At 35.8% G+C, this 14,407-nt stretch overlaps 1 protein-coding gene across 1 annotated transcript in view; it reads left to right on the top strand.

The window, feature by feature from the left end:
• The window catches only part of ANO5 (anoctamin 5), a 61,856-nt gene that overhangs the window by 43,945 nt on the left and 3,504 nt on the right, over positions 1 to 14,407 (top strand). Inside the window, exons 10-14 of the mRNA XM_060019687.1 lie at positions 618 to 787; positions 1,446 to 1,543; positions 8,346 to 8,476; positions 11,310 to 11,515; positions 13,146 to 13,324. Coding sequence (XP_059875670.1) covers positions 618 to 787; positions 1,446 to 1,543; positions 8,346 to 8,476; positions 11,310 to 11,515; positions 13,146 to 13,324 — 784 coding nt within the window. The remainder of the gene's footprint in view (positions 1 to 617; positions 788 to 1,445; positions 1,544 to 8,345; positions 8,477 to 11,309; positions 11,516 to 13,145; positions 13,325 to 14,407) is intronic.

Here is a 14,407-nt window from a genome sequence, read left to right on the forward strand (position 1 = left end):
GTTTTTTTACTGTGGTGTGAAGAGACTCTAACATTTTCTTATCTTTGGAATTCATAAAATGATAGATCATCATCATGCATTTTAAGGAAAGGAGAGGGAAAATATGTACTATTACGGCCACCGTTTGCATGACATTGTTTTCAAAACTGATAAAGCCGTTTAATTCATGAGAGGAAAGCACAATTCAGTTTGAAATCATCCTCTGCCCTTCATAAGATTCACCTTGTTTACACCTGATTGAAAACAGAGGAGCGAGATCTGATGTGTTTACAGGGTATCATATAGTGTTACGGGGATAAGCATGAGGCTCTTCAGTCTAATAGGCACTTGAATTCCATATTTTGACTGTGTGACCCCAGGCAAGTACTTCATCCCTCTAAATGTACTAATGACGGTTTCTCAGCCTTCTCTGTTGATTAGATTAATACACAATCTCTAATTGAAAGCCTAGTGCACATCCATAGCTACTTAATATTGGTCAGTTATGACCAGAGTGGGGAAGATTTCAACAGACTCTCAGAATAATATGACTAGATATCCACTTATCCCAGGGATTAAAAAAAATAAGGAGAAGCAGGAAGGTGCATTATTAAACCTTGGTGTTTTTTATTTACCAGAAATTCCTCGGACTCACCAGGAGTATGAGAGCAGTCTTACCTTGAAAATGTTCCTGTTTCAGTTTGTAAATTTTTACTCGTCCTGCTTCTATGTAGCTTTCTTTAAAGGGAAGTTCGTGGGCTATCCTGGAAAATACACATATTTGTTTAATGTGTGGAGAAGTGAAGAGGTAAGAATTCTCTAGAGAGGTGAGGTTTGTGGCTTCAGTAACTCAATGTTAACTAAATACCTTTAGGTGTGCCCCGCACTAACTCAGATTTTATCAAGCTGCAGGAAAAGTCAAAGACACTGACTGTCCACAGAGCATATTGGTCTTAGAATCCTGCTGTCTGATAGACTTTCCAGTTCGTTCTGGGCAAGAAGTTATATTGTACCTATTGTTTGGTATAAAATATGAACTATGAACTGGAATAAGTAAGTTCTGTATTCCTGAAGACTTCCATCAAAGGATGAATAACTTTCTAGAGGTACAGCAAAAAGGGCTCTACCACGGGTACAGAGTTAGAACAGTTCAGTGCTTTCCAAACCTGGCTGTGCATCCAGATCACATGGAGAAAATAACAACTTCCAGCCCTAACCCAGATATAATAAAGATTCAGAATTTTCTAAGGCCCAGAAATCTGTTTTTAACATATTTCACAGCTGAATCTAATGTAGCTAGACTGGTGATCAAGCTTGGAACTTGGAACTAAATATCCATTTATATTTCTTTAATATCTGTTCCAATGCAAATCTTCAGATTCTCACCCTCTGGTTTGGGATTTCTTTTGTTGCAGAAGTCCATCTTTCATCCTTTACTTTATTTTTCTCCTTTTTCTTCTTACTAGTATGATCCTGGAGGCTGTCTAGTAGAATTGACAACCCAGTTGACCATCATAATGACTGGGAAACAGATCTTCGGAAACATTAAAGAAGCCATTTATCCGTATGTATGACTTACAAGTTTTTGCTTTTTTTTAAGCAAGCATGAGAGATTTCCTCTGGAAAAAATGGAATTCTTTGATTATCATTGTGCCTTTGTTAGCTAATGTTTAAGTCAACAGCAACAAAAAAACTTCACTTTTAATCAGCAGTCAAGAATATATTGGGACTTCCCTGGTGGCACAGTGGTTAAGAATCTGCTTGCCAATGCAGGGGATACAGTTTCGATCCCTGGTCCGGGAAGATCCCACATGCCATGGAGCAACTAAGCCCATGCACCAAAACTACTGAGCTTGTGCTCTAGAGCCCACGAGCCACAACTACTGAGCCCATGTGCTGCAACTACTGAAGCCCGTGTGCCTAGAAGCCCGTGCTCCGCAATGAGAAGTCACCACAATGAGAAGTCACTGCAATGAGAAGCCCGTGCACCACAACAAAGAGTAGCTCCCACTTGCCACAACTAGAGAAAGCCCGCATGCAGCAACGAAGACCCAGTGTAGCTAAAAATAAAAATAAATTAATTAGTTAATTTAAAAAGAATATATTAAGGTAATACAGACTTTTAAATATACATCTGTTGCTTGAGAAAGTTTAGGGAAAGGTAGTTATCTCTGTCTCCTGTGAAGTTTCCACTGGGAAATCTGTTATATGCTCTGTAGGTTATTCTTCGTGTTCCATTTTATTTCTCAAAATTACTAAAAGTTGAATTCTTTAAAAATATCTGTGTGTCATGGACACATCTGTTACTGAACCAAACTCGGGTCCACTCACCTGCCTGCAGTAAATCCAATCTACTGACACCGGGTTATGGTGAAGGAAATTGCAGTGTTTATTGTAACTCACCATACAAATAGTCTGGGACAGCTAGTGCCTGATGGGTTTCAGAAAAGCATTTTCAAAGTCCAGGTGAGGGAGTGGGGGGTACAGGGTATGTGATCAGCTCATGCACAAATATCTGATTAGTTGATGATGAGGTAACAGGGCTGTGTCACAGGGGTTAACATTAGGCTCTAGTAGGTCTGGGGGCTATGTGCTCATGGTCATCAAGTAGTTAACATCTTCCATTTGGTGGGGGTTTTCACATCTGTAAAACAACTCAGGAAATGTGCATCAGATAGTATTCTCTATTACTTCCTAGAGGAGCTAAAGCAGAAGATATGCGGAGGACTCTGTCCCAGGAAGGCCCCATAGGGTCCTTCTCAGTTACACATCTAGGCACAGAAACCGTTTATGAATGAAATTCTGGCACGTGAAGGAATCACTCTCTGTCCCCAAAGCATAGCAATAATGAATACATTATGAAAAAAGAAAACCAAAATGACAGTAGATCTGAAATATAAGGTGAAAATTCCCATGTATAAGAGGAAGAATTAGGGGCTTCCCTGGTGGTGCAGTGGTTGAGAGTCTGCCTGCCGATGCAGGGGACACGGGTTCGTGCCCCGGGAGGATCCCACATGCCGCGGAGCGGCTGGGCCCGTGAGCCATGGCTGCTGAGCCTGCGTGTCCGGAGCCTGTGCTCCTCAACGGAGGGGCCACAACAGTGAGAGGCCCGCGTACCGGGAAAAAAAAAAAAAAGAGGAAGAATTATAAGCCTGTAATCTTGTGGGGCTCTGAGTTAGGAAATTATAGTGTCAGGGTGTAACACGTATAGGATGAAGTGGACCAAAAGTGCACCACTTAAGACAGGGGACTACCAGTTTCACTGTACTTAAAGCCAGGGACTGGGTGTATTCTTACTTACTCATGAAAGATGGTTGAAAACACCCTCCCCCTCTCTCACCCACTGCCACAGTTTCGTAGTACTCCTGGGGTGCTATTTCATGTGCTGACAAAGGAAGAACATAGATGTATACTTTCAAATGGTATTTGATACACCACATCCCTAATACTGCCACAGAGAAATAATACCAAACTGTTATTTTAAATCCTAGCTCTAGATTGAGAACCTGGAGGCAGAATGGAGGTAACCCCTAAACCAAACACAAGAGGGAAAATAAATAAATATGCACAGAGAGGAAAAGAGACAGGACAGTAAAAGAAAAAAGAAACAAGTAAATTTAAGACTACAGACCAAGATTCAAAAACTTACAAGATTTAATGCTACAAAGGCCACTAACAAAATCGATTCTTAGAAAGTGAACTTACTCTAGGTAGGAGATTCTGGCAAAGCCTAAAAACATAAAAGGAGGTGATACTGTCAATAAAAAGGGTAAGGAAATAATTTAAATTAAAACAGATATAAATGAAACAAGAACAAATGAATATGGGCTTCCCTGATGGTGCAGTTGTTAAGAATCCGCCTGCCAATTCAGGGGACGCAGGTTCGAACCCTGGTCCGGGAAGATGCCACATGCTGCGAAGCAACTTAGCCCATGCACCACAACTACTGAGCCTGCGCTCTAGAGCCCATGAGCCACGACTACTGAGCCCATGTGCCACGACTACTGAAGTCAGCATGCCTAGAGCCCATGCTCCGCAACAAGAGAAGCCACCGCAATGGGAAACCCGCGCACCACAATGAAGAGTAACCCCTGCTCACCGCAACCAGAGAAAAAGCCCACGTGCAGCAACGAAGACCCAACATGGCCAAAAAAAATAAATAGAATAAAATAATAAATAAATTTTAAAAAGAGAACAAATGAATTTGAAAAAGAATTAATTATTAAATGTAAAATCATACTTTAAATAAACAGAACAATAGATGGTATCAATTACAGATCAGACACAATTGAAAAATGAATTAGTTAATTGGAAAATAGTACTGAGAAATTCCCACATTGTACAGTGCAACAGAGAGACAATGAGGTTAAAAATATTAAAGTGACAGGAGGCTATATAGTGGCTTCTACATTAATCTGCTAGTAGTTTCAGAAAAAGAAAATTGAGTAAACAGTGGAAAAAATCCTTTGAATAGGTAATTGCTGAAAATTTTCCAGAAATGAAGAAAAACATGAGTTCCAGAAATGAAAATGGATCCTGAATATGAAGCAAAATAAATAAAATTAAATTCACACCCAGATATGTTATGGTCAATCTACAGAACATCAGAGATAATCTTAAAATCTTTCAGAAGAAAAAGGAATGCCATCTACATTCAATAGATTTCTCACTAATAATATTAGATGCGAAAGTATTTTCAAGATTCTTAGTGAAATAAAATGTTCACCTTAGATTTCTAGAAGCATTTTAACTATTATATAAAGTACAGGTGAAATAAAGGCATTTTTAGACCTGAAAAAACTAAGAGTTTACATTCATAGACCCTCATTGGAAGAACTACTGAAAAAAGAAATGAAAGTGTGCAATGCAAGAAACATTGGTTAGTACAGCAATTGGTAGCTCAAAGAAGAATGTAGTACTTTGGTATAAATCTTTAAAATATATGAGATTTGTATGCTGAAAACTACAAACCCTGTTGAAAAAAAAATTACACCTATGTGAGTGGAGAGAAATGTGTTGATGGATTGGTAGACTCAACTTAATAAAGATGCCAATTATCCCCCAAATTGATAAATAGATTTGTTATTCCAATCAAAATATCAGTAGGATTTTAGTAGATATAGATAAGTAGATGCTAAAATTTATATTGAAGGCAAATGAACTAGAATAGTCAAAACAAATTTGATAAAGAAGAATAAATTTGGAGGAATTACACTATTCAATTTTACGACTTACTATAAAACCATTTAAATCAACGTGGGATTGTTGAAGGGATAGACATATAGGTCAAATGGAACAGAGATTGAAGAAGTAAATCCACACAAATATGGCCATTTTATTTTTGACAGAGGTGCAGAAATAATTCATTGAAGAAACAACAGTCTTTTCAATAGCTGGTGCTGGAACAACTGGACATCCATATGCAAAATAACAAAACTCCATGAGTTAGTTCAAAAGTTAATTCAAAATGGATCATAGATGATAAAACTGTTTTTTTTTGAGAAAGCAAGGAAGTGATTACAAAATTCAAGATGAGGGTTACTATGTGGGGATCAAGGGGTTTGTAATTGGAATGGAACACATAGAAGTGCTTCTGTGATTCCTAGCAAAGTTCTCTTTCTTGAACTGGGTGGTCTCTTTTCCTTTGTGATTCCAGTTACATGCATGCCCATCTTTCTGATATTGTCTCAAAAATCTCAGGTGTTCTTTTCCCTTTTTAGCATTCCTTTTTTCTTTCTATTTTGGTTTTGATATAAGCAGAATATGTTTTCCTTTTAATTCACACATTTGCTGCAGTATTTCATATTGTCTTATTTGTTAATTTTTGCCAATTTGGAGAGTGTAAATGATATCTCATTTTGGTCTTATTTTTCATTTCCCTGATTAAGAACATGAATGAGTCTCTTTTGACCATATGTGTTTTCTCTTCAATGAAGTGCTTATTTGTGTTGTTTAATCATCCTTCTACTTGTATGTTTATCTTTTTCTAATTGATTTGTAGAAATACTGTATAACTCTGGTTACTGTGTTTTTGTTTGTTTGCTTTTTGGTTATATGTGTTGCAAATATTTTATCCCAGCACAATTTTTGTTTTTTTATTTCTTAATAGTATCTTTTTTTTTTTTTGCGGTACGTGGTCTCACTGCTGTGGCCTCTCCCATTGCGGAGCACAGGCCCCGGACGTGCAGGCTCATCGGCCATGGCCTACAAACCTAGCCGCTCCGCGGTATGTGGGATCCTCCCGGACCGGGGCACAAACCCGTGTCCCCTGCATCGGCAGGCGGACTCTCAACCACTGTGCCACCAGGGAAGCCCAATAATAGTATCTTTTTGGACCAGATAATTGTTTGGTGTGAGGTGCTGTCCTTTGCGTTGTAAGATATTTTGCAGCATCCTTGAACTCTACCTGCTATATGCCAGTAGCCCACCTTCTCCCCAGTTGTGACAGCCAAAAATGCCTCCAGATACTGCAAAAGTCCCCTTGTGGGCTAAATCACTTCCATTTGGGAACCACTGCTGTAGATGGACAAAAGTAGATACTTTTAATATAGCAAAATTTTTATCAATCTTTTCTTTTATGGTTTAGTATTTTTAAAGTCTCGTTTAATACACCCTTTCCTACCTTAAAATCAAAAACCTATTCTCATATAATTACATCTAAATATTTTTAGCATTTTAACATTATTGTTGCCTTTCTCTTTTAAATTCTTAATATACATGGAAAAGCTTTTTGTGTTTGATATGAAGGTCAAATTTAATTTCTTACACACACACACACACACACATATATATATACATATATATTACATATATATAATATATATCATGTTACCATTTATTGAGAAGTCCGTCTTCCCCACTCTCCATGATCTGCAATACCATGTATGCCAAATGGCAAGTACAAGGCTATTACTAGGCCTCCATTCTGTTCCAGGATTTGTCTATCCCTACACCAATACTACACTCTCTTAATACAGCTTTATAATAACTCTTCATATCTTCTGGGACAGGTTTTACCAACTTATTCCTCATCTATAGAATATCTTGGCTATCCTTTGTCTTTTGTCTTTCTGTGTAAATTTTAGAAACATCTTGTCAGATTTCACATGGGAAAGTATTTTGGTTTTTTGATTGAAATTACATTCCAGTTGTTTCAATAAGACAACTGACATTTTATTATGCCAGGTCTTTTTATTCATGAACCTTTAGTTTGGACTTTAATGACTTCAAATAAATATTTAAACTTCAGCATACAAGTCTTATAAATCTTTGGTCAAATCCATTTCTAGGTACTTTTCATTTTAATTGCTATTGTAAATGGTATCTTTCTAAAAATTATATTTTCTACCTGTGTTTTGTGGGTATATAGGAGTGCAATATATTGATAAATCTATTATTATTTCTAATAATTTTTATCTAACTTCATTGGGGTTTTCTATGCAGATAATCCATTCACATTACTGTTAGTAATTATAGATGTCTCTTCTATTTCCAATTCTTTTGCCTTTTTCTTTTTCATTTTATTGTTCTGGCTAAGATCTCCAATAAAGTCTTGAATGTGATCATACACACCCTTATTTTGTTCTTGATTGTAAAGGGAATGCTTCTCACTTTTCCCTGTTAAGAGTGATGTTAACCCCAGGATTTTGGTAGATGCTTTTGGTCAGATTGAGGTAATTATCTTCTTTTCCTACTTTTCAGTCATAAATAGGTTTTAGTAGGTGATTGAAATACATCAAATGCCTTTTTCTTCATCAATCAACATGATTTTATATTTTTCTCCTTAAATTTGTTAATATGGTCTCTTACATTGATTGTGTTTCTGATAAAAATAATCTTTTTGTTCCTTAAGTAATCCAATATTATTGTGATATATTTTATATAGTATAGAATTTAGTTAGGTAATATTTTATTTAGGATTATTGCATTTATTTTCATGTGTTAGATAACCTCTTCGTTCCCTAGTCATACATTTTCTATTGTAACCCACTCATTTCCCCAAGTGGCCTTCAGAGTATCATGACAACATAAAGAATAGTGAATTAAATAGATAAAAACCATCCTGTAGTGATCCTCTCCTCCACATGCTCTTTAACAGAACTGTCTCTGAGTAAATACACTTCCCTGCAGAGAGTCAGGGTTGTCTTACTTTCTCAATCACCCAAGTAAAGATCTTTTGCCTCATCAAGTACTGTGAACAGAACATAAGGTTCTGACTTGGACTTTAGCTGTAGTCTTACCTCTACATGTTCTGTGATCTAAACTTACTTACCCTCCCTTACCGCCATTTTTTAGATCTAAGACTGATTCTCTGACCCCTTTCTTTTAAACCCTATTTCATGTATTTACTTTATCACTTCCAACAGCTTGGTTCTGAATTGGTGGAGACGCCGAAAAGCTCGAACCAACTCTGAAAAGCTATACAGTCGATGGGAGCAGGACCATGACCTTGAAACTTTTGGTTCTCTCGGACTATTCTATGAGTACTTGGAAACAGGTAATTTTCAACCACTGCCTTGAAACATGGAATAGGCTGAGTAAAATAAGTATTTTTCAGCTCTTAATATTTCTTCCTACCTTGCACATAGTAGGTGTTCAGTAAATCATTGGCTAGTGGATGAAAAGATAGATGGGTGGGTATGGAAAAGATTGGTTCAGTATTTCTATTTCCCACCAAATATGAATGAAATTAATTTCAAAACACCAATCTCAGAGATATTTTTCCTATCAATTTAATGTTAATGCTGTTGAACCAAATAAAGTAAGGATCACTTTTTTTTGTGGAAACAATCAAAATATTTATTGACAGATGAATGGATAAAAAAATGTGGTATAAATATACATATAATGGATTTTTATTTTATTCAGCCTTAAAAAAACCAAATCCTGCTCTACATGACAACATGGATGAACCTTGAGGACACTATGCTAAATCAAATAAGCCAGTCAACTGTGTGATCCCACTCCTACTCACATGAAGTACTTAAAATGGCCAAACACATAGAAGCAGAGATAGAATGGAGGTTGCCAGGGGCGGGGGGGAGGGGGAAATGGAAACCCTCCCCCCCCTTCAAATAACACTTAACAAGGGCAGCTTTGTTTTAACCTAAAATAGAAGAAATGAGTGCCAGTTACAAACATTCATACAAATCTCCAATATCAATTCTTGATAAAGATCTTAATTTAATACCTTGTCCAACTAGATTATTTGGCTTAGGTTTTTGTTTTGTTTTGTTTTGTTTTGTTTTGTTTTGTTTTGTGGCAGAGTCCTAACCACTGGACCACCAGGGAATTCCCCTTGGCTTCGTTTTATAAGGCAGAACACTGTCTCTCCCTCCATGTCCACAGGAGAAAGGGAATGTTGCCAAATCTTTTCTGAGTCTCTTTTTGTTAACTATGAAGACTTGCATTTTGTAAGGCTAATCTCTGGAATTCTGTTAAGTAAGGATCAGTTTTTAATACCTGTCTCAAATTAGTTTAAGTAGCTTTCTCCTTTCATTTGCCTCAGTGACTGCTCATAGAATATGTTGAAAAACATTTACAAAGCCTGACATACATTTAGTGTATGTCCCTTGTTTCAAGCTGAAAAGAAGAAGGCAAAAAGCAGTTATGCAAGGGAAACCCAGATTGAATGCAAGAAATGCATAAAATATTCTAAGGATTGAAAAGAGAAGAGAACTTGAGATGAAATTTTAGGAGAAATAATAATGGGGACTGCTTGTGGAGTTTATCCAGGGTGTTTCCTCTCAGATGTCCTTCTCTGCTTCTTTGGTGGAATTAAAGAGGACTGTTTTCCCAACTTATTCTCATGGCCCATAAAAGTCATGATAGAATAATGGAGATGACCTGAATTTGTTACCAATTCTCCACTGTAACACATACATATGATACCTGGATTAAAATAGGTACATCAGGACAAATAGGAAGAAGTCTCCAGTTATAAAATTAGGTAGTCCTTGCTTTATGGAGTGATAAGGCTGTAATTTTTAACTAATTGCTTATGTTTCAAGTGAATTTGTACATAAATGTATCAGAGATTATAACTAAAATTAAAAGATGAAATCAGGGTTTCATAACAAGATTAACTACCATTTATTGAGACACCACTAAGAGTTAATTTATTCTAGATATTTTACATACACTATCTCTAATCTTGAAACATTCTACAGAAATAGTCATTTTATCTTAGAGGGTACTGAAACTTGGATAGATTAAGTAATTTGCCATGGGCCACAGAGATTATAGGTAAAGATCTGGGATTTGAACCTAGAAATTCAAGCTGTTTCTATGTAATACTTTGTCTTAACTTTCTATTTCTTGGTTCAGTAGAGAAGTCAGGAAGGAGGCAGTTTGTTCCCTTAGTTTAGTAGATGACAAGACTGATTCTAATGAGAAATCTTATGAGAAGAGCTGAAATCCAGAAACACTCAAGATCTAACTAAAAATAGAGGACTAGTGGAAGATTCTTTTCTTCCTTTTTCCTTCAATGGAAAGCCATTTTTTGTATCTCTTCTTATTTTTTCTTCACTCATGTGGGAAGCCCAGTTTGCCAGCTGCGTGGATTCTTTCACCCCAAGCACTGATGGAAACAAAAGAAGAAAAGTGGAGAGAGAAGCCAGCTTACACAGGTGTTAAGCCTCAATGAGGAAAGAGAGTAAAACTTATTTAGAAAGATGTGAAGTTAGTACAGAGGATCAGGACCTTAACAAATACCTCATTCCAGGATATGTATATTTCCTTTGCCCACATATATTTCTGATGCTTTATATGATTCATTTCCTGATTTGTTGTCAGATATCTTGTTTGTTCTGCCTTTTCCTCTGTTAACATCTTCAAATCTTAAATAATGCATTCGTTCATAAGGCTTATAGTTGAGTGTCTTTATATACCCCAAACATACAAATGAGTCGGTCATTATCCCTGATCTTAAAAAGTACATAGATTAGCAAAATAGAAAACTTGATTACCCCACTGATGTGCCAATACCCATGTAAATGCTGGGGTAGCATAGACCTAAACATAGACCATAGTAAAAGACTGTGTTTTATGAATAATAACAATATCTTATCTAACAAGAATAAATGCTTTCTTCAGACAAGCAGGTCTCAAAAGAAACAGCAGGGATGAAGCTGAGCTGTACATGACCAGCTCAACAAATAAGTCACTGTGCTTCCTATAGGGAAGAGGATGTGGACAGCTGGAAAGAGACCTGGAGTGTTTTGCTGATGTAGATCCCTCCAAAATGAGGGAAGTTGCAGGAGTTAGGCAGAGTGTTCCCCGTTTTCCCCTCCACAATAATGAATTTGTGAATTTTTCTCTTATCCCTGCAGTTATCCAGTTTGGATTTGTTACATTATTTGTGGCCTCTTTTCCTTTGGCTCCTCTTCTTGCTCTCTTGAATAATATAATAGAGATTCGAGTGGATGCCTGGAAGCTTACTACTCAGTACAGGAGACCTGTAGCCGCTAAGGCTCATAGCATAGGTGTTTGGCAAGACATTCTTCATGGAATGGCTGTCCTTTCTGTTGCAACTAATGTAAGTAGACCTATTTCAGTGGAATAACTGTACTTTTTTCTTTTCTTGAGGATGGGGAGATGTGAATGATGTTTAACTCAATCTTTATTTACATTGATTTCATCATGGCCCATAAAGGTAAAACATCCCTAAACTTTTATGTGCTAAACAACATAGGCAACTCTATGACATGCAAACTCTTAGATATACAAGGAAAATTGTAAAAAACATGCTTATTAAAATACCATGATATAGTTTCATAGCATGTGACGAAGTAGACAGAAAATAAGTAATGGTATAAAGGATTTAATAATACAATTAAAGCTTGATTATACATAAAGTTGTATACTACAAACAGAATACACAACATTTACCTGTCATTTTTATGGAGCACTTATTAAAAATGATAATAAAACTGAATTCCCAAAAGCAGAAATTTTACAATGAATATTCATCTATAATGTATAAAAAATGAAGTTGATAATAAGATAGCCAAAAAAGAAAATTTAACCACTTAACATTCATGCTTCCAAGGAAGCTTATTGTACAAAGATGAAATAAAATTGAAGTTATAAGGAAAGCTTAATTAAAATGAAAGCCTATCAAAATTTTCCTAGCTGATTTTAGGAATCAGCCAGAACCATATTTATGAAAACTATATACCAATAAATGCTTTTATTATTGAAAAAGAAGAAGGAAACCATGAGCTGATCATGTAACTTGTGAAACTAAGAAAAAATGTAAAACTAATCAATAGAAAGTAGTAAGAAAGAATTAATGAAGATATAAACAGAAATAAATTAGAAAACAAACAAAAAGCAATATAATTGCTAAATAAGTCGAGTTGGTTCATTGAAAAGATAAAATAAAACTGAAAATCTCAAACAAAAAAAAGAATTACAGGGTACAAGTGAGAAAATTATAAGAATGGTATGTATGCATTTATTCTAATAATTTTTAAATCTATTTGAAATTGTCACTTTTTAGAAATAAAACTGCCAAAATATATTCAGTAAGTGATAATAAAACATGAAATGGACCGGTAACTATAGAAGCAATATTAAAAGATTTTAAAAATCTACCACTAAAAATGTAGATGGCAGGGCCAAATGGTTTTAAATTGACTTGTCTTACCTAAAGGAAACATGACATTTATAGTATTCCAGAGCTTAGGAAAGGATGGGAAAATACCATTCCTGTGGCATCAAATACTGAAATTAATTGCACTGAACTGTGGGAAATTTACCAGTATGGTCCTCTTGTTTCTTCATTCTCCATTCCACACGCACACACACACACACACACACACACACACACACACGTCCAGCCCAGTAAATTTGGTTAAGAAATGTAAGAAATAGCAAGCCATGATGGAAGGAGATAGACACAGGCATGGTGTTTTTGGAGACAGATACATTTAGGTTAAATTTTCAATGTAGCACTTTCTAGCTATGAAATCTTGGAATACTGATTATACACTGTAAATGAGCTATTTTATGTTCTAGGTCAAAGACTCATATATTAATTTGATTAATAATAACATTCTAATCATTTTGTATCCATAAGGCATATGGAACTGAAAGATATACAAATCAGACGTTTGTAAAACTGCATTGTTAGCTCACGATCTCCCTCTTGTTTTGTCCTTTAGGCTTTTATTGTTGCATTTACATCGGACATGATTCCCCGTTTAGTTTACTACTATGCCTACTCAAAAAATGCCATTCAGCCTATGAAAGGGTATGTCAATAACAGCCTGTCAATATTCCTGATAGCCGATTTTCCAAACCACACTGTGCCTTCGGAAAAACGAGACTTCACCACTTGCAGGTTTTCTCTTATTTTCATTTTGTTTTTTAAATGTATTTCTTAAGTTCTCCATTTCCTTCATGTCTTACAAAAAAAAATTTACTTGGGGCAGTAAAAATCCTGGATAAAGTGCATGAATTCTAGAATTCACACATTGTATGGTTCTGATTTGAAAAAGTAGAATGCCCAAAAGTAAGACAATATTATGGGTAAAGATAATGTCAATTTTGAATTGTTTCTTATTTTCTAAGTTTATTGGAAAAATTTTCTTCAACAAATACCTCCTTGGTCCCAAGTTGCAATATCTATAATCATACAGCATGGTCATATTTTACGTGCATTTAACCTACTTGAATTTAACTATGTGTCCTCAAAAAGAGGCAGAGTAAGGAAGAGAGAAATAATATGATTAGTTCACCAGCCATCACATTTAAAAGGTTTCTTCATGTAGGGAGTGTGAACTTGGATTTGTAAACCTGCTGCTTTCACACTCAGTGTCTCACGTACTGTGAGGATCTTTTTACTCTAGGATTTAAAGTTATATATATTTATTTATGTATGTGTGTGTATGTATGTATGTGTGTGTGTGTAAACTTAAACCTTAAACCAAGTGCTTCATCTGGTATTCCAACAACAACAACAAAAAAACCCAGCAAAATGTTGCAACACAGGTAGACAAAAGCATTGTTATATTCTATATTTATATAGAGAGGAATCATAACATGGGCAACTGTCAGATTTCTTGATGTCATCACTTCCTACCTGAACTAAATCTTTGAACATTAATATCTAGACACTTGCAGAAAAAAATGAACTCACAAATTGAACACCAAGAAAACCCCAGAAGGCTAATAAGGAAAACAAAAATAATGCAGTATCATATAAGCTGAGAAAATAGAGTTTCAAGAAAATAGGAATGGTCAACAATGTCAAGTTCTGTTCTTCACAGGTCAAATAAGATCTGGATGAAAATGTTCCTTCAGTTTAATGATAGGAGACAGTTGGTGTCAGTGGAGTGATGATAGAACTAAGTGTGTTAAGGAGTAGGAAGAGAGGGAATGGAATGGAAAGAGCAAATTTTGCTATAACTCTCTAGAGAAATTT

This window comes from Delphinus delphis, chromosome 8 (genome assembly GCF_949987515.2).
Source record: "Delphinus delphis chromosome 8, mDelDel1.2, whole genome shotgun sequence".
Lineage (NCBI taxonomy): Eukaryota > Metazoa > Chordata > Mammalia > Artiodactyla > Delphinidae > Delphinus > Delphinus delphis.